Source organism: Magnolia sinica, chromosome 4 (assembly GCF_029962835.1).
Source record: "Magnolia sinica isolate HGM2019 chromosome 4, MsV1, whole genome shotgun sequence".
In the NCBI taxonomy this organism is placed as follows: Eukaryota; Viridiplantae; Streptophyta; class Magnoliopsida; order Magnoliales; family Magnoliaceae; genus Magnolia; species Magnolia sinica.
In genome coordinates, this window is record NC_080576.1 from 25,774,256 (window position 1) to 25,795,722 (window position 21,467).

At 38.2% G+C, this 21,467-nt stretch overlaps 1 protein-coding gene across 8 annotated transcripts in view; it reads left to right on the top strand.

The window, feature by feature from the left end:
* LOC131242843 (uncharacterized) overlaps positions 1-21,467 on the top strand; it is a 33,830-nt gene that overhangs the window by 6,247 nt on the left and 6,116 nt on the right. For 2 of the 8 annotated variants that reach the window (XM_058241750.1, XM_058241752.1), the window contains 9 exons: positions 9,725-10,017; positions 10,160-10,257; positions 16,922-17,083; positions 17,693-17,917; positions 18,160-18,237; positions 18,437-18,514; positions 19,598-19,929; positions 20,035-20,145; positions 20,252-20,742. In XM_058241750.1, the coding sequence (XP_058097733.1) occupies positions 10,164-10,257; positions 16,922-17,083; positions 17,693-17,917; positions 18,160-18,237; positions 18,437-18,514; positions 19,598-19,929; positions 20,035-20,145; positions 20,252-20,742 (1,571 nt within the window). In that variant the 5' untranslated portion in view covers positions 9,725-10,017; positions 10,160-10,163. Of the gene's footprint in view, positions 1-9,600; positions 10,018-10,159; positions 10,258-16,921; positions 17,084-17,692; positions 17,918-18,159; positions 18,238-18,436; positions 18,515-19,597; positions 19,930-20,034; positions 20,146-20,251; positions 20,743-21,467 lie in introns of all 8 variants that reach the window. The other 6 variants (XM_058241749.1, XM_058241754.1, XM_058241755.1 and 3 more) reach the window with 6 other exon arrangements.

Here is a 21,467-nt window from a genome sequence, read left to right on the forward strand (position 1 = left end):
ACTTATTCATCCAAACGTATAGGGGCATCACATGAAGATGGCTGTCGTCGGCTCCCAAACACACGTCGTAACCCACCAAACCTACCCCCCACCCCCACTTGCAGAAGCAGTTGCACTTCTAGTTGCACTCCCACTCCCACTCCTACTCCCACTGCCCCCCCTGTATCACGCACTGACCCATGCGTGCCAAACATGCGCCGACGTTCTTCTTCTTCACGAGCTTGACACAAGCTCTCTCTCCTAACTATAGTTAATTCCCGATCTGAATCTTCGTCAGAATCAATAATATCTTCATCATGAACGCCCATATATTCAGGACCAAACACCTCCTGTTGAGCTGCATCCAAAACATCATCTTTCTTCTTTTGTACAGCAGCACGTTTACCCTTCGACTCATCCAGACTAGCTTGCATTAAAAGCATTATCTCTTTCGGTACTCTAGTATATGCCGCAACTTGACCCTTTCGATGTGCCAAATGTTGTTTGAGACGGGTAATTTCACCAGTCACTATTCTATTACAATACTTGCACCTCATTTGGTGCCTAGTATCACCAACCCTCTCACAATGTTGCCATCCAATATCCTCACTCGTTGTTGGCCAGACCCAGACATTTCTTTAGGTTTAGGTAGATACTAGATAATTAGATATAGATTAGATGTGAGTCAGGGTATCCCAAATCGGTTACGTTTCGGCCGTAACGGCCGATATGTAACGGTAACGGTGGGACCCGTTACGCGATACGGGGTTACGGGCCCTTAAAAAAAAAAAAAACAAAAAAAAAAAACCTTACCTTTTTTTTCCTTTCTTTTCTTCTTCTTCTTCTCTTTCTTCTTCTTCTTCTTCTTCTTCTTCTTCTTCTCGAGCAGCTGCGGCTGCGCCCGGCTGCGGCTGCGGCTGCTTCCTTTTTTCTTCTTCTTCTTCTTCCTCTCTCTCTCACTCTCTCTCTCTCTCTCTCTCTCTCTCTGTCTCTCTCCCAATCTCTTCTTTCCCGTTTCCCTCTTTTTTTCTTTTCTTTCTTTCCCTCTTTTTTTCTTTTCGTTTCCCTCTCTTTCCGTTTTTTTTTAAAATTTGCTGTAGCTGATTGCGGTACGTGTCACGCAAAGACGAGCGCTGACACTCCTCGAGCTCCGAGTTGTACGAACGGTTCAAAGGAGATTACTCCCCTGCGCACCTACGCATGTGCGCACCTTTGCACACGTGCCATGGGTGTCTAATCTGAACGGTCCATGTGATGCGGAATCCCATAAAACCCTATGTGAAAAATTTTCACCCCGATCTAATATTCTGGTGGGCCATAGCAAAGAGAAATGCAAATCAAGGGAGGAAACTGTTTTCATTTTTCATGGCCCACCAAAATTTCATATCAAAGTAAAACTTGGGCTCGGAGGGTTTCAGGAGGTGCTGATTCACATGAACGGTTCAGATTTTGGATCCACATCACGTATGATGGGTTCTCAAAAAAGTTCGTACGTAGTACGTACGAATTGGTTCGCAGGTGAGCGTTTTCGCAAAGTTATATGGGCTCCACGGTGATGTATTTATTACATCTACACCGTTCACCTATTTTCAGAGATCATTTTAGAGCACCAGCCAAAAAATGAATTATATCCAGAGATCATCTGGACCACACCAAAAATAGCAGCAGGGATAATGATTTTCACAGTTAAATAATTTAGGGCGCACGTAACGTTTATTTTCAATCCAATCATATCAGACCCAAGTGGGCCTCACCATAATGTATATATTTTATCCATATCGTCCATCCATTTTGCAATGTCATTTTAAGTCAGGATTCAAAAAATTAGTAATATCCAAATCTCAGGTGGACCACACTATACCATAGGAAATAGTGGTTATAGAATGCTCACCATTAAAAATTTCCTAAAGTCCACTATAATGTTTATTTTCAATCTAACCTGTTAATTGGGTCACATTGACGTGGATGAAAAGAAAACACCCATGTCAGCTTGATCTAAAACTTTTCTAGCCCTCAATAAATTTTTAATGGTGAACGTTTAATTATTATTGTTTCTTACGGTGCAATCCACCTGAGCTTTGGATGTGCCTCATTTTTGGGCTCATGCCCTAAAATTATTTGGCAAAATGGATGAATGGTGTAGATATAACACATTCATCACGGGTGAGGCCCAAAAAACTTTGACACGTGTGCTGCACTTTACATCCGAGTCCCTCCTAATTCAAACCTTAAAAAATTGTACACGAGACATATATTAACTTGAAATTTGACAATTAAATTATGGACTGCAATTGCTAACTCACAATGCCAAAATCAAATTATTTGAATAGTTTTAATTGTTAATTTGTGAACTTTTATTTTTTAAAATAGGGCCTATTGATTTTTTTTTTTTTTTTTATGATTCACTATCCAATAAATGTCCACCAATTTATAAGTGGGATAATGACAATAAATGGCATGAATTTGAGGCTGATTTGGAGAATAAATTGGTCCTCCAAGTCAGCCCCAAATTGGCAACGCCATCTACCTGAATTTAATTTTATTTTTTTAAAGAACTATTGGGAGAAATGATATCAAGATGTTAAGTATATAAATTACATATTTAAAAAATTAAATATATGAATTTTGTAGTCAAATTCAAGTTACCTGGTTAAAAAATTAATCAGACAGTCCGATACAACTTCTTACCAAAGAGTGGACCGTTACACCACTATAAACATGTTCCAATTTATAAATGAATGCATATTTGGAATGCTTAGAATATTCTGGATTTAATCCATATTTTTTTATATTTTTTTGGCAAAAAAAAAAAATTTGCGCCGTTACGGGCCGTTACGGCCTCGTATCGCCGTTACGCCCCCGTATCCGTATCGGTTTCGGAGGGTACCGTTACGCCAACCGATACCGATACGGGACACCTTGATGTGAGTATGACTATGAGTGTATGACCTATGTCAATAAAGATGACTTTATGTTCTAACTAAACCTTAAGAAGCTCTAAAACCTGTCTAATATAAGCAAATAAAAACATAAAGTCACTAATTCGAAAATAGAAAAAAATATATAAAATGACACTACAAATCTGTAAAATGCACATTAACATGTTCTACTATGATTAACACATCATATTGTATGATTAAAACAACAAACCATTCATTAAAAAATGATTTTTCGAATTTTTAAAAAAAGGGCCAAAATTAGTATGTAAATAGAAAAAAATATAAAATGACACCACAAATTTGTAAAATGCATAATTAACACATCATATTATATGATTAAAACATCAAAACATACATTAAAAAATGATTTTTCGAATTTAAAAAGAAGGGCCAAAATTATTGCGTAAATAGAAAAAAATATAAAATGACACCACAAATCTGTAAAATGCACAGTAACATGTTCTACTATGATTAACACATCATATTGTATGATTAAAACAACAAAACATACATTAAAAAATGATTTTTCGAATTAAAAAAGGGCCAAAATTATTGCGTAAATAGAAAAAATATAAAAAAATATAAAATGACACCACAAATCTGTAAAATGCACATTAACATGTTTTACTATGATTAACACGTCATATTATATGATTAAAACAGCAAAACATATATTAAAAAATGATTTTTCGAATTTTAGAAAAAAGGGCCAAAATTATTGCGTAAATAAAAAAAAATATAAAATGACACCACAGATCTGTAAAATGCACATTAATATGTTCTACTATGATTAACACATCATATTGAATGATTAAAACAGTAAAACATATATTAAAAAATGATTTTTCGAATTAAAAAAAAAAGGCCAAAATTATTGCGTAAATAGAAAAAAATATAAAAAAATAAAATGACACCACAAATCTGTAAAATGCACATTAACATGTTCTACTATGATTAACACATCATATTGTATGATTAAAACAACAAACCATTCATAAGAAAATGATTTTTCGAATTTTATAAAAAATGGCCAAAATTACTGTGTAAATAGAAAAAGAATATAAAATGACACCATAAATCTGTAAAATGTACATTAACATGTTCTACTATGATTAACACATCATATTATATGATTAAAACAGCAAAACATACAATAAAAAGTATAAATACCTATTTTTGACGAATTTTTGAAAAATGGCCCACCAAGCTTCGATTCAAGAAAATCCATAATATAATGTGTTTTTATCTCAAATATCAAGCCAAGATTGGTCGAAAATAGTAATAGAATGATTGAGAAACAGTTTGGAAGCAAGTGGTTAAAAAAAAATAGAAAAAACAGAGCTTAAAATGAAAAAAAAAAGACCGTTATTCGACCGTTACGGGCTTGCCGTTACGGTAGCAAAATCGGGGCATCGCCCGTTACGCCCCCGTATCGCGTAACGGACCCCATCGTTACTGTTACATACGGCCGATACGTAACCGATATAGGACACCTTGCTTCATTGGGTGGAATTGCAATGTTTGTAGCGGATTCCATGTCTACATGTATGTAGTATACACGTTTGGGCCACATGAGCGAGCAGGGTATGAAGGTACTTTCTGACCGTTGTTTAATTCCAACTTTTAAAAGTTTTAATTTAAGTATATGCGGGCACTGTATATATATGGTAAACGTTCAAGGTTATTTTTTAAATCTGTAAAACATGAATGTAAGGGTGTTCTTGATTATGTGCATTCTGAGGTATGGGGGCCGTCACCTATGATTTCCGTTGAAGGGTCATCATGGTTCGTCACATTCATTGACGACTACTCTAGTAAAATATGAGTTTATTTCATGAAAAATTTTCATCAATTTCAAGCAGTGGAAGGCAATGGTTGACAAAACGGTCAGGGTGAAAGGTGAAGGTTCTAAGTACAAAATGGTGAAAAATTTACTTCAGGTGAATTTAATCAATTTTGTAAGAACGAAGGGATCGTGAGGTACAACACAGTGCGCCATAAGAGCAAAACGGTATGGCTGAGCGGATGAATTGGACTCTCTTAGAGAGGGTCCGATGCATGATTAATAATGCTGGGTTAGGCTAGAAATTGTGGACTGAGGCCATAATACGGCTTGTTACTTAGTGAATCGATCTCCTTTTATGGCCATTGATTGCAAAATTCCAGAGGAAGTATAGAATGTTCAACAGGTGGACTACTCAGGATTGCTTGTGTTTGGTTGTGAAGCTTACTCATGTACCATCAATTCAGAGAGAGAAGCTAGACCAAATGGCTCAAAAGTACATCTTTGTTGGCTATGGTGGTGGTGTGAAGGGGTACAGGCTGTATGACTGAGCCACATGTAAAATCATCATCAATCGTAACGTCAAGTTTGACAAAGGATCCTTGTTCCGTAAGGATGTGCACGAGGAACTAGAAAAGTTGGTTGTGGATGTTCAAATAGACATAGATGACACTCAGGCTGACACAAATGCACATATAGAGATATAGGAGGAGGTGGAGCAACCACCTATGAGAAGGAATCCGCCGCGAGATTGCAGGTTACAGGCGAGATATATGGATGACTCTAATATAGCATATGCCTTTATTACGGATGAGGGGGGTCTATCTACTTTTCAGGAGGCTCTTGATGAGCTTAATGTGGAAAAGTGGAAAGTAGCCATGGACGATGAGATGAACTCCTTATATAAGAACGAGACGTGAGAGTTGGTGGAGCTTCCTGTTGGCCGAAAAGCGATCGGGTGCAAGTGGATCTTCAAGAAGAAACGAGATAGGTACAAAGCAATGTTGGTTGCCAAGGGTTACACTTAGAGCGAAGGTGTTGACTTCATTGAGATATTCGCGCTAATTGTTAAGCAAGTATCTATCAAATTTGTGTTGCCACTGGTTGCCCAATACGATCACGAGCTGGAACAAATGGATGTAAAGACTGCATTCTTGCATAGGGAATTGGAAGAGCAAATCTATATGAAACAACTAGAAGGCTTCAAAATAAAAGGGGCAGAGAACAAGGTTTGCAGGTTAAAGATGTTGTTGTACGGCCTGAAACAGTCGCTTAGGTAGTGGTATAAAAAGTTTGATTCTTTCATAGTGAGTCCGAAGTTTACTCGACCTGAATATGATCATTGTGTCTATTACAAGACGTTGAGTGACGAAAAATTCATTATCTTAATATTGTACGTCGATGACATGTTGATTGCTAGTCATCGATTTACTGAAGACTCAGTTATCAGGGATATTCGAGATGAAAGATCTGAGGGTTGTAAAGAGGGTTCTCGACATTGATATACACAGAGACAGGAAAATGAGTAGGCTTTGGTTATCTCAGAAGGAATATCTTGAGAATATATTGTTGAAGTATGGGATGGACATGGCAAAGCCGGTTAATGTTCCTTACGCGGCTCATGTTAAGCTTTCCTCAGAACAATATCCTAAAACGGATGAAGAAAAGCAGGTTATGTCAAGTGTGGTTTTTTTTTTTTTTGGAAAGATAACGATTTTATTAATAGAAAAAACAGAAAACAGAAACATAGACGATCCGCTAACATAGCAGATCAGAGCTAGAAACCTAGAAAAATCGCTGTCTTTAAAAGAAGCAACATTAGCAGCCCATTCAATAACGACTCTTTTAGCCTTAGACAAAACAAAGTCAGCGTAATTAGCCCTGTCTCGAAAACAATGATTGTTTCGCTCTTCCCACATGAACCACCAGACGGCTAGGAGCGCCATCCTCCATGGTTTTGGATTTGCCTATATGCACACTGTGCTACACTGAAAGCAGAGCGTCGATCTTCTCCTGCAGACACCAAGAAACGTTGAAAGAACGAAAAAACCCAACCCAAACAGTTTGGATAAACGGGTTGAAAGCAGAGCGTCGATCTTCTTAACTGCCGGTCAAGTGTGCCTTATTTGAATGCGGTGGGCAGTTTGATGTATGCCATGGTCTGTACTAGACCGGATATTTCACATGCAGTTGGTGTTGTTAGCAGATATATGTTTAACCCCGGAAAGCAACACTGGGAAGCAATGAAATGGTTACTTCGATATATTTGAGGTACGCAAGACTATGTCTTATCTTTTGAGAAATCAGGGGCCAAGTTAGTTGGGTATGTGAATTCTGATTACGAGGGTAGTATAAATTCTAGAAAGTCGACTTAAGGGTACTCGTTTGTGCTAGCGGGTGGAGCAATCAGTTGGATGTCGAAGCTTCCGTCTGTGGTAGCTCTTTCTACATCCAAAGCTGAGTATATGGCAATGATGGAGGAATTCAAGGAAGGTGTTTGGTTGAGAGGGATGATAAATTAGTTGGGGCTTTAATAGGAGGCCGTGTTAGTCAATTGTGATAGCGAAAGCGCGATCAATTTAGCTAGAAATTCTGTTTATTATTTACGTACTAAACACATTGATGTTCATCACCATTTTATCCGATAGGTGCTTGAGGAAGGAGGTGTGACTCTGGAGAAGATTCACACGAGCGTGAATCCGGAGGACGTGCTTATTTGTGTGGTTCCCACAGAGAAGTTCAAGTTCTGTGCAACTTCTCTGGGCTTGGCGAAGGCGTAAAAGGAAGACGGAGTGTGCACTAGAAGTGATGGTGGAGCTATGATGCAATGCATAATTAGAAATGAGGAAAAATGAGCTATAAAGACTGGTGATTGAAGACATGGTGGAGATTGTTGATTGATGTCTTAAATTTGTAAATCAACATGCCCGTCGATGATAGTTCGATGCCATCGAGCAGACTTCGATGCCATCATAAAAATCCAGAATTTCTCATGTTGGTTGCTGGACACTTTAGGTGTCCGGCTCTATGCCATCGAAGGCCTAATTGCTGCCATCGGAAAAATCAAGAAAATCCATGATTCATCGTTGGAACGTTTGATGTTTAGTTTGATGCAATCGAAGACTGTTCGATGACATTGAAGGCTGTTCGATGCCATCGAAGTCCCATCAAAGGTGCCATCAAACGATTGCGCAGAAAATACGCAGAGTTATGTAAGTGTGGGATTTGTTTCCTATTCCGATTGTGAATCTCCTAGAGGCTATAAATATGGGTGTAATCGGGACTAGGGTGTATCTCAGAGCTTTCTAATTCGTTCCTAGGGTTTTCAAGGGCTTGTAAGGGGAGATTCGAGGCTTGTTCGAATCAGGTATTCTCTCTATCTCTTGTAATTTCTGCTTTCATAGTGATATTTGTCACTTTGTGCGGTTGTTTTTTCCCGAAAGGGTTTTTCCACATTAAATTCGGAGTACTTTGTTTGATTCATCTCCGTGAGCTTCCCCGGTCCCCCAACAGTGTTATATATATTATTTTATTTGCAAATGCTTGGTTTGTAGCTGATATGTGTGAGTTGAGCTTTACTCAGCCCACAGGCACCTCCATATGTGTGGGGCATTCGAGTTGTTTATTGAGTGGACCAGACCTGGTCAATTCATTAGGTTGGAGTTGGATAATGGTCTGTTTCAGAAAATTTCCAGTGGTCCAGTTTGATATATACACATGGTGCATGACTAATGGGACTTGGTATTCGTTGTTAATAATAGAAATCTGCTGTAAGTTTGTTGGCGTAAGGTATATGAATTCTGCCATTGTGGGATGAAACAAAAATATCTTATGACCATCATAATGTTGTTTATATGAATAGGCCAGAAATATGCAACCTGGATATAGGACTTATGTCTATCTTCAACTTTGATATAGCTCTATAAATCACTTATACCTTATTATTACATAATAGATGAAATTCAGGCATATCTTGTACTATTTAGACTGATAGAGCTCTGACTGACATGTATGAATTGTAAACATTAGTATCCAAGTGAAGTTTTGCCGATATTCTTTCCTTTAAAAAAAAAAAAAACTTCAAATCTTGTCTTAATATACTTTTTTAATGAAACATTTTAATTTTAAATCTCATCTTAGCATGTTCACTCGTATCATATGGCATTAATTTATGCTTCTTAATAAGAAAATCAACCATCTTAAAAAGAGCCTCAGGGGAGTGAGTGAAATGGGATCCAGTCTTGCCCCTTGTGCAAAAAGTTTATAGCAAAAAAGTTCATTGGTTCCAATGATAAATCGAAATACAATCTTCTTTTGTCATTCAGAAACACACTTGAAAGTGTTTGCTTTAATCATACTGGCCATATAACATAGAAAAGAAGTGGGAACTATCCAAATCTTTTGCAAGTACTTTCTAAGGGCCTGTTTGGAACATGGGATTAGTTGGTATTACATTGCATTAGGTGGCATATATATTCCATGCAGCATTTGGAATCGACAGGAAAGATTGGATTAATCTGGCTATTTGACCTTCCAGTCCTAGTAGGGGATACAACATGATTTCTGGTGGATTTCGAAATCAACTACATATGTGGGCCTCACATTGATTCATGTGTTTTATCCATCACGCTGACCGTCCACATTCACCCTTTACACGTGACACTCGAGTTACATATGAATATAGGTGATATGCATCAGTTTTGAAATATGGTTCATTGATTATAATTCCAACGTCCACCAAACTCTAGTTTAATTTAATACAATGTTTTGCTCAAAGGAAGAATTCGATCCCAAATGTTGAATTGGATGGTCAAAATACCATGGTATTTCTAGACATAATCATTGTGTAATACTAGTGTTAATTCCATCTAATGCAATGCAATGCATCTTTCCAAACAGGCCCTAATATAGTATATGTGGAAGATTTCATTCCAAGCAATGTGAGGTGGTCATCATTGCAGCTGAGGTCGGGATGTCCAAACCTTTACTTGAATAGCCGTAATGAGTTGTTATTCATGTGCAGTTTCTCTCATGGTGGCAAAGGTTTTCTAGCAGCTAATCCTAGTTTCCACACCACTACCAAACGCATTGAGGGGCATCCTACTAAACCAGGGAAAGAGAGTGATTTATAAGGGGAAACATTAAACTTCATCTGGCTGCCCCTTAAATTATGTCCACGTCCTAAGAAGTTCCAGCTTCTATCTTCACCCGATGCCCAAAACTTGACATCATGCCATTTTGAACATCATTCTAGTTGCTGGCTTCATCCTCAACTTGATGGGGAGTTATTAAGTGCAGTGTTCTACGGTCCTTCGGGTACGTTGGTTTTTTATGGTTCAGTAACTCTCCATACTTCTCTTGTGCTGTAATGTTTCTTTAACCTGTTTTGGCCTATCTATCATTTGCATCATGTGCTAATAAATTGATTTTTTTTTTCTTTCTAATTCTGTGTATTCAGGAAAATGCCTCGCAAAGTATATCATGGAGTTGATTATGATGAAGAATATGATGATTACTATGATGATTATGACTATGATTATGATGTAGAAGTAGATGGTAACTACTTCAGCTTTTCTTTTCTTATTCACATCTATATGCCTAAAATTTTCCCACCCTTGAATATTATTAGCATTCATAAAAAAAAAAAAACAATGAATAAATCTTAATCCACTGTTTGGGCTTCTTGGCAACACGCCCCATTGTTTCTTAATTTTTATGTTAGTTCTTATATTTTCATTTTTCCCCACCTTTCAGCTTGTGCTTAACATATGCTTGCAAATTGCTTATGTCCTCTCGACAGGGGTGGTTGTTGACTTGTTGTTGTTGTTGTTGTTTTTTTTTGGGTCCCTTGTTCTTGAGAAAATTCCCTGCATATGGCATGGAAAACTTCATGCTGAAGTTTCTAGAATTAGCTAGCTACTAACGATCCATGGATGGAAAATAAAAAGGCAAGGTTTTATGTTAATATAGGCCATTTCAAGGGGCTACGGCCCCCAAACAGGAAATGTTAATAGTTCTTCTCTTTGACCATCTTTCACACATATCTTCCTTATCCATTAGAAGCTAACTCTGAATGTCTAATTTTAAGGGAACCTGCCCCACCTAAACCTCGATTAAGATAATTTTGTCTCCTTAATAGGTAATTAATTTCATACAACCCAATATCCTAAGATCTAACAAGCTATTCCTAAAGTCGTGGAAAAGAAATCTCATAAAATGTCTGATTAGATCCATATCTTGCATCACATGGTAGGAATCTTTCGTCACTATTATTTTTTTTGGTTTTGATTCTCTTATGACATCCAAATATTTGTTTCAAGCTTTTGCCAACTTATATGTGGGGTCCACCGTGGTTTGTGTATTGCATCCAACCCATCCATCAAGGATACACCACCATGAAAATGACGCACTAAAAATTCAGCCGAGATCCAACCATTAGATGGGCCACTAAATGAATTTGGAAGTTTTTGGATGGTTGTCCATTGTTTTCTATGGTGTCCCACGTGATGTTTGTTCAGTCCTGATTTTTGGGGTGTCCTATTTTCATGGATGGGAGACCCTGTTGGATGGGTTGGATGCCATACATACACCATGATGGGCCCCACAAGCAGCTAGTTGCACCAAAATTTCATCTATTATTAGTAGCGTGTGAGACACGTTCCCCTTAGAGAGTATATAATGATTCAATCATGGCAATGCAAGAGACGTCTAGGAATTTGAACTTACCTTTCTAGCATGTATATGACCAAGAAACAGAATTGTTTGGGATATGTGATACTCAGTGCTGTAGAAAATTCTGCCCCCGACAAAGTTTTTTCTCTTTAACAGAAATACTTAAAAGAGGTGTGCTTCACTGGTACCAGTGCCAGTGTAAACTTACAGTGGTACTGGTTAGATGTGGGGCCCATGTGATGCATGTATGGATTCCAACCTGTCCATCGGTTGCCTCAGTGCATATTAAACGCCAGGTCCGACTCAGGTGGGCCACATCATGGGTTGCAGGTTGGGAGGGAATGCTCACCCTTGATTTTCATGGAGGTCACCCCCAATCTAGGCTGTTCCAACCCTCATCTGGCCTGGATGAAGGGTCAGGCTGTTTTTTGATTCAGGTGGGCCCTTGTGCAAATCAAGGGTGGGTGTCCTTGCTCACATTGTTCACTGTGTTGTGGCCCACCTGAGGAACTGGCTGATTTTTGGCACTTGATGGTAATATGGGGTGACTATATGATGGATAGGTTGGATGGCTTGCATTGATCTCGTGGGCCCCACATCTGGCTGTACCATGATAAGCTTACAGTGGTTATTGGTACCATTGGAGCATGCCCTCATACTTAAAAATCTATGTGAGTTCTTTAAATCAGAACGGAATTGTGAAAAAAAAACCCAATTGCAAGAGGTTTGCCCAAAATGAGAATAAATCAAGTAGCAGTAGCGACAACAACTTATATGGAAAGAAACTAGTTATCTTTTATGAAAAGATTATTGTGGTTATCGGTACCATTGAAGCACGCATCGTACTTCAAAATCTATGGGAGCTCTGAAATTAGAATAGAATTGTAAAAAAATAAAATTCATAAGAGGTTTGCCCAAAATGAAAATAAATCAAGTTGCTATAAGTGATAGATTATATATATATATATATATATATATATATATATATATATATATATATATATATATATATATATATATATTATTATTATTACAAGCCCATGTTCTATAACTTTTGATGATCCTAAAATTGTTGACTCTTATCGGATTTAATATTTTATTATTATCGTTGATTCCCGGAAATGTGGGGAAACATAGGGAAAATGGTGGAATTTTTTAGTGAAACTTCAGTAGATGTAAAAATACACATTTGCGTATTTAAGAATAAAATGATAGGGAAAAAAACACATATTTGCATATTTAGGAATCAAATAATAGGTTTCCCTTTAATGGGGCCTAAAAGCATGTATCGTTGACTCATGGAAACACTGGGGAAACATGCGGAAATGGTGGATCCATCCATCCATCTGTGCATGCACATACATACATACAAACACACGTGCATGATCCATCTATCTATGCGTGCACGCATGCACACACACACACACGCCCATCCATCCAACCATCTAGTCATCCTTCTATCCATGTATACATCCATTCATCCATCCATGCATGCATACATATACACACATGCATTTCATCATACAACCATGCACCCATAAAAAAATTTGAAATTGTTTTTTTAAAACAATTTTATTATTATTATTATTATTATTTTGCGATATCTATACATTGGCGATACATTTCTTATATTTTTGAAATATCACCGATACATTGGCAATACAAGCGACACTTGGAATGTACATAGTTGAAGATATTAGCAATACATTGGTGATACAAGAGACACCTGCAATTTACATAGTCAAAAACATTGGCAATATCGATACATTAACGAAATTTGGCGATATATCATCGATACTAGGAATTTCTAATACTACCAGTATTATCAGTATTGCCGAGCTGGGGATACGGATGATATTGGGGATACTTCGAAAAATGCCACATATGGAAAGAAAGTAGTCATCTTTTATAAAAGAGATTATCTTGGAAATGTTGTCTCATAGTGGAGGCTACTAGGACATTTTAGTAGCATTGTATGTCATGCAACAAAACATCAACTATTCTTCGAGGCTTGAGTTGTTGGCAATAATACTATTATGTATACATGATCTTCATTTGTAGTGCTAGACATTCAGTATTGATGCTTATCTCTATTTGTCATTGTCTCATTGAAGAGATGGGAATGCCAAACAAATTTGGAAGTCTCTAAAGCACGATTTTTTAAAATTCATGATTATTTGCAAGTCCCAGTTGATTTGAGAAGTTTGGAAGGGGGAAGAAGAAGAGAGGAAAAGGAAAGAAGGGAAGAAGAAGAGAAAAGAGAGTTTTGAGAGAGAAACACCTTTGTGTGTTAAAGCCATAGGACTAGACACACTTTTATTCTATTACTAGTGAACCCCCTTACATGTTCCTGAAGAGCACAAAAAGACCGTGTACAAAACTCACCCACACACTAACATTATATAAGTACATTGTATTATCTTTCTATACTCCCCCTCAAGTTGGAGCATAGATGTCAATCATGCCCAACTTGCCAGTAATGTGGAGAAGAGCATCTTGACTGATTGACGGTGAGGACATCAGCTAGTTGTTCCTCACAGCGAATGAAGCGAGTTACAATCTCCTTATTAGCCACCTTCTCCCGAATGAAGTGACAATCAATCTCAATGTGCTTTGTGCGCTCATGAAACACCGGATCGTTGGCAATGTGAATGGTAGTTTGATTATCACAGTGCAAAGGAATTGGCTTGGAAGGATTATAGCCAAGTTCTTGTAAGAGGGTTCAAAGCCAAACAAGTTCACATGTTGCATGAGCTATCGCTATATACTCTGCTTTGGTAGAAGAACATGTAACAACGGACTTCTTGTTACTCTTCCAGGTGACAATATCGCCGTTGCCGAACGTACAATATCCAGAGGTAGACCGTCATCGATCATGTAGACTTCTAGCACAATTATTATCGGAGTAGCCCGAAAGGTGAAGATGACCATGTTGTTGAAAAAACAAGCCTTTGCCCAATGCAGACTTTTGATACCGAAGGATATGATACACAACCATCAAATGCATGGTATGAGGGGTATGCATGAGAGTATGCATGAATTGACTAGTTATACCCTCAACATAAGAAAGATCCAATTGAGTAATAGCGAGATAAATAGGTCGACCAACCAACCGACAGTGCGTCCCTGGATCAGAGAGGAGAGCACCATAATCAAGATTGAGTTTCATATTAATATTCATAGGCATAGTGGTAGGCTTGCATCCTAGCATCCTTGTCTTTGATGGCATATTAAGGGCATATTTTCTTTGAGAGAGCACTACTCCCGACTTTGTTCAATCGACTTCAATCCCCAGAAAATACTGAAGAGCCTCTAAGTCTTTAATCTCAAATTGAGTTTTGAGGAATGATTTAACATCCACCATTCCCTCGATATCATCTCCTAACAACACATGTCATCCACATAGACAATTTGTACCATAACTCATGTGGGTTGACGTCCAGAAGAGCATGACCGAACTTATCAAAGAAGGCATGTGGAGACTGTTTGAGACTATAAATTGATTTCTTCAGGCGACACACAAGGGGTGAATCGTGAGACATGGAAAATCCTGAGGTTGGCCCATATAGATTTCCTCAACAAGATTACCATGTAAGAATGTATTTTTTTTAATACATCTAGTTAAAATAAGGGCATAGACAAATTTACGGCCACAAAGATAACCACACGAACAAAGTTAAGGTTTGCCACTGGAGAGAATGTCTTAAAGTTTTACAACCAATTGTGTCTTATAATGGTTGACGAAACCTTCTGGACAATACTTGGTGGTGTAAACATATTGGCATCCAACGTTTGTTTTTGCTCAAGTAAGGAAACCATCTCCTAGGCATTCTTCTTCTCTAGTGCCTGCATTTCTTCCATCATAGCCTTAGTCCAGTTAGGGCTACTCATGGCTTCCTTCAAGCTGTATGAGGTAGCAGAGGAAGATATGGAAGCTATAAAAGATTGAAGGAAGGTGAAGATGGTGGTAGGAAACAAAATTATTAATGGGATGCTTTGTGCATGAGTGGGAATGTTTACGTAAGGCGATAGGAAGATCGTCGTGAGGTTGAGAGTGAGAGCTTATGCGTGAACCACCAACAAGAGTAGATGAAGTGGTAGGAGGGTGATCAATAGAAGTTTTAGTTCGTCGATGATTCACAAGAATAAGTTTTGGGACAGATGAGGGAGATAGCATATCATCTACACATAAAACTGGAAGAGGTATAGAGTTAGAATTAGATTGTATAAACTCCCTCTGACTAGCAAGAGGATGGTGTAGAGATCTTTCTTCAGTAGAAAAGTATGGAATCTCTTCGAAGAATGTGACATCTTCTGACACATACCTTTTACAAGTCAAAGGATCATAACACTTATACCCCGTTTGAGACTGAGAGTAACCTAAGAACACTTTGTGGCCCGATGACACAACTTGTCATCACTCACATCAAGAATCCAAACAAAGCATGTACACCCAAAAACTTTAGGGGGTCATGGGAACATTTTGTCCGGTGGGTGCAAGATTTCAAATGAAGACTTGTGAGACAATATTTGAGATAGAATGCGATTAATTAGAAAAACAACAGTAAGGCATCATCCTAGAATCGTTTTGGAAGATTCATTCCAAGTAGAAGGGCATGAGTAACTTCAAGAAGATGACGATTCTTTCGCTCAACCACCCCATTTTGTTGAAGGGTGTGTAGACATGATGTTCAGGACAAGATACCATGATCCTGCAAGAAAGACAAAAAGACATTTGACATATAGTTGCCCCCATTATCAGAATGTAAAACTTTGATGGGGCATTGAAATTGGTTGGCCACTTTATTGTAAAAAAAAAAACTCGAACATATCAAAAACTTCATGCTTGGATTTTAAAAGATAAACTCCGGTCATATGTGTGCAAATATATATATATATATATATATATATATATAAAAGAGGTAACAAGAGCAGGACCCCAAAAATCTTACTGGACTAACTCAAAGGGTATGGGTTTCCTCTTAGATAAACTAGGAGCAAACACAGGCCGGTGATGTGCTAGATACCTTTGAGCAGTAGGCACGTGCACACATGGAGCTTCCTTTTATCTAGTAATAAGCACAAATAGCCAAGTTGGTACTGGGCCACACACACACAATCAGACCAAAAACAGAAAGTATATGATCAAGTAGTTTGCCGCAAAGAGTAGCAGGCCCGCCGTTGCATGTTTACTGAACACTGTTTGCATGCCAACATGGCTGTCCCAAGCATATGATGAGCCTAAATTTCTGCAGACTTTTCTCTTAGCATTTGTGTTGTGATCAATGACTCATTTGGTTTTGCCATGAAACTTGCAACTAAATTACTTGAAACTGTTACATTTGAGCATATGTGCCAATTAAGTGGTTGATGCCAATGCTAGGAAAGAAGTAGGCTTCTCTCCAAGTTTATTTTTCTTGCATTTTGTTAATTATTGCCTTTCATAAATTGAGTCAAAAGTTAAAAAGATTGCATATGAAGGTATACTACATGGTTGAGCTTAGTCCATTCCATGATGCTAGTTTACTTTTACATATCTTTGTTACAGAAGGGGAAACATCTCAGGGAGACAAGGCAGTTGCGAAGTCTGGGCTTTGGCGCTGCTCCATTTGTACATATGATAACGATGAAAGTTTGTCTTCATGTGATATATGTGGAGTTTTTCGGGATTCTTCCGTCAACATTTCCAATAATGGTGCTGAGAAAAAAGGTGAGTGATATGCTTTGGAAACTATTTTCTTTCAGATTGCAGAGATGTAAATTACATCACCATCACCATCACCATCTAAGCCCTATCTTGACTACTGGGGCTGGCTACACAAATACTGTTCTTTCATTACACTTTATTGAGGACTGTATCCTCAGTTAAATCATATCTTCCTACATTGACAAATTAAGTGCTGTAAATGGACCTCTGTCCAGCCTTGATTCCTTTGTAAGCGTGCTCCCACACAAGTGCACTTTCCTGGAACTCATGGCTGACATATGCCAATGTGCTGGCGTGTGGCATCTAAGCTATCATCAGGTGGGCATCAGGTGTAGATCATTCGGATGTCTTGGGCCAAAAAATAGGCTGATCCACTTATCAGGTTGGCCATGTGTACAAAAAGAACGAGTCCCTTAATAATTTTGATCAGCTGTCCCCATTAAATGCAGATATTTGGCCCGCAATATTGCAGACTGGGCTGTGCATGTGTGAACTTTTAGTACCTGGAAAGGGCACTTGTGCGAGTGCTATTTGCATCTCATCCAGCATTTTTTCTGCCGCATCATGTTCATGCCCCTCTGGTCAGTTATAGAGTGGAGCTGTTTCATGCAGTTGATGGCATGTGCAAAGATTCTGGAGTATCGGTTATGGCCAAGTCTCTTTTTGCATCATCGCCTCGTGGAACGCCCAAAATGGATATAATCTTTCAGCAGCTAAGTTATGATTTTCTCAGTAAAGGGACCAATAACTCCCATGGGTTTGGAAATATTCGTGGACATTTTAATGATTTCCAGAAAGCTTTTATGGCTCCTTACTGCAGTCACTCTAGAGATATAGGTCTGTGTGTAATCAAGGAAGGATGTGTATCAGAAAATCATGCAATCATGTGGCTTTGAGTTTCCATTCCTCTAATATTTTCCTGCCATACTCTATAAATATTTTTTGTTGCTGTAGTTCAAATTTAGTTACCTCCTGAAAGGACAGTACATTTTCTCTCCATTATTGCCAGCTCAGTTTTCCAGTTTGGTTTTCTTGTCTGCCGTATGTGGATTCTGAGTCATATTTGTTAATGGTAACAGCCCCTTTCAAGTTTGATAACCTCTCTCCAGATGATATGGTTTCAGCTGGGAAGAGTTCCTCTATGAAGGCTTCAAAAGGTATCTTGTGACTTTTGCATAGAATTTATGATGAAACTGGTGGCATATGGCTTAAATATATTTAGTTGCTGTAGTTCAAATTTAGTTACCTCCTGAAAGGACAGTACATTTTCTCTCCATTATTGCCAGCTCAGTTTTCCAGTTTAGTTTTCTTGTATGCCATATGTGGATTCTAAGTCATATTTGTTAATGGTAACAGCCCCTTTCAAGTTTGATAACTTCTCTCCACATGATATGGTTTCAGCTGGGAAGAATTCTTCTACGAAAGCTTCAAAAGGTATCTTGTGACTATTGCATAGAAGTTATGAGGATACTAGTGGCGTGTGATTTGTATTTAAGTCTCTTCTTTTAGAACTATTGCTATTCTTGCAATGTAAATGTCAACGAAAAGGAGATCGCAGAGAACCATGTTTTCCTTTCAAAATTGTCCAACTTTCTGTGTATGATGTCCAGACCTTCTCTTTTCGCAGAGTTTGGTTATGCACTTTCGTGCTTTCGTTGAATACGGGTAGCTAGTTAGTGAAAGTGGAGGTTGACGACCATGGAAAGACGCTTTACATTCTATCTTCTGCCATGAATAAAACTTGCCAAACAGCTATTGATGGCATACCAAGAGCATTGAATAATCAGAGAAGTATAGGGAACAAATATTAACATGCAGTCTCTCAGAAAACGCTAGCAAAGATGGCCATAGATCCACATTGGTTTACTTCCCATGTCTGAGGTAAAGACGGCCATAGATCCAATGCTCCATTGGTATAATCCCCATATCTGCTTTCTGGGATGCTTTTAGCAAGCTATTATCAACCTGAAAATTTTATGTGATTCTCTCATTGAATCATGGAGGGTGTAGTTGATCATGGGGTCATGCAAAGCCTTGATGAGTGTCCTGGTAGATTCCTTTCTCATCGTTTCATTGAACACTGGGATTAGAAGGGACATTATGGTACTTGGAAACAAGACTTCGACAGCATCACTAGTGCCTACCCTTCCCAATTCATTACCGTGCTATTACCTTTTTCTCTAGTTACCTGTACCAACTCACCATGCTATTTGTTGAAGTGCTGGATAGCACACTTTTCAGAAGTTCTCACTTATATGTTGTTTGGTGTTATCTTTCTAGTTTCGGTTATAGTCCTTTGTGCCACCTCAGTGCCTTTCTTTAATAAATTATTGCTACCTTAAAACAATATATATTTGGTGATAGTAGTTCATTGTGTTGTCTTCATGCTTACAGAGGTTTCTAACCGCTGTAACTGAATAACAAATCTATTTTATTTTCATTTTTTTGGTTGCTTTTTCTTTAACTTGTCAAACTTTACTTTTAACATTCTTTTGTTTATATTACTTTGTTCTGTAGCCAACACTTTGCAGTTGCCACCTTCAAAAGTGTCTTCAAGCACCAGTGAGATGAAAATTCTCCCAAACGATAAAATGAGAGGGAGTTCGTCGGCCTTGTCGACTAAAGCTCGTCAACCTAATCAAGATGAGAGCACCGGTTCTGCTGTCAATGAGGACAAGCCACAGGCCCTGATGAGCAATTTACGCAATTTGAATTTGGATAGAAACACTGGATCTTCGAAAAGTTCTACAAATACTAGAAGACCGACGTCACATGCCCAGTATAAGCCAGAAAAATGGATGCTTCCCATTCAGGAAGAAAAAACCCTGACTCAACTAAGTCTTGCAATCGTAAGCTTTTCATCTTGCTGAACCTCACACATTTTGATCATGGTTTGATTGTTGCTTTTAAGTCATTATAAAAATACATTTTATCTTTTTACAATGTTGTAATAGGTTGGCCATGTTGATTCTGGAAAATCAACACTATCGGGGAGACTGCTACACCTTATGGGCCGGATTTCTCAGAAGGAAATGCATAAATTTGAGAAAGAGTCCAAACAAAAGGTATCCTTTCACTGAAATGGTTATTGTTTTTGCTTACAACATCCAGCTTATAGTCAGTACAGCTTAGCTGTTGTGAATGTGATGTGCTGTTATTTCTCAAATGCAGGGGAAAGGATCATTTGCATATGCATGGGCACTAGATGCGAGTGGTGAAGAAAGGGAAAGAGGTATAACCATGACAGTGGCTGTCGCATATTTCGACTCAAAGAAATACCATGTTGTTGTGCTCGACTCTCCAGGACATAAAGATTTTGTTCCGAATATGATATCGGGTGCTACACAAGCAGATGCTGCTATTCTTGTTATAGATGCCTCTATTGGTTCATTTGAAGCCGGTATGGAAGGAAATGGAGGAGGGCAAACAAAGGAGCATGCACAACTTATTAGAAGTTTTGGCGTTGAACAGATCATTGTTGCTGTTAATAAAATGGATGTTGTGGAGTACTCCAAGGAAAGGTTTGATAACATAAAATTGCAACTCGGCACATTTCTCCGTTTGTGTGGGTTCAAGGAATCGTTGATGATGTGGATCCCTTTGAGTGCCATGGAAAATCAGAATTTGGTGGCTGCTGCATCTGATGCCCGTTTATCATCTTGGTGAGTTATACCTCTCATATCGATGTGGTAGTAATTTACTAACATTTCATATGACTTGTATCTTGTTATCCTAGTAGATAAAGTTTTTAGCTATGAATATATGCATGTATATGTCCATGTATGTCTAGGGAGATGATCTAGTGCCTCTAGAAATGGGAATTGGCATGATATTTTATGACAAAAGTATTCCAGTCATCAATCTAAACCATCCATTCAGTTGGTGCCTTACCTTTTTCTTCTTCTTTTCTTCTTCATCGATTGCAGCTGTTGTGGCTGCTGCGGCTGCTGTGCGGCCCTCTCTTCTCTGTTTGTCTGCTTCTTCTTCTTCTTCTTCTTCTTCTTCAAGGGGCCACTCACTAGCGGTCCACCTGATATTTGGATCTAACTCATTTTTTGGGAACATACGTTAAAATGAGTTGGCAAAACAGATGGATGGCATGGATAAACAAATATATCAAGGTGGGCCCCATGTTCAGGGCCTCACTCACTAGTGGTCCACCTGAGGCCTAGATTTGCCTCATATTTTGGACCATTACTTAATATGAGTTGGCAAATGGATGGACGGCATGGATATACTACACATATTGAGGTGGGCTCCACATACAAGGGCTAAAAAAATTGTATGAGATTAAGAGGCATATATTAACTCAAAATTAATCAATTAAATTATTAGACCATTGTTATTAAGTCACAATCCCAGAATCAAATTGTTTGAATGATTTTAA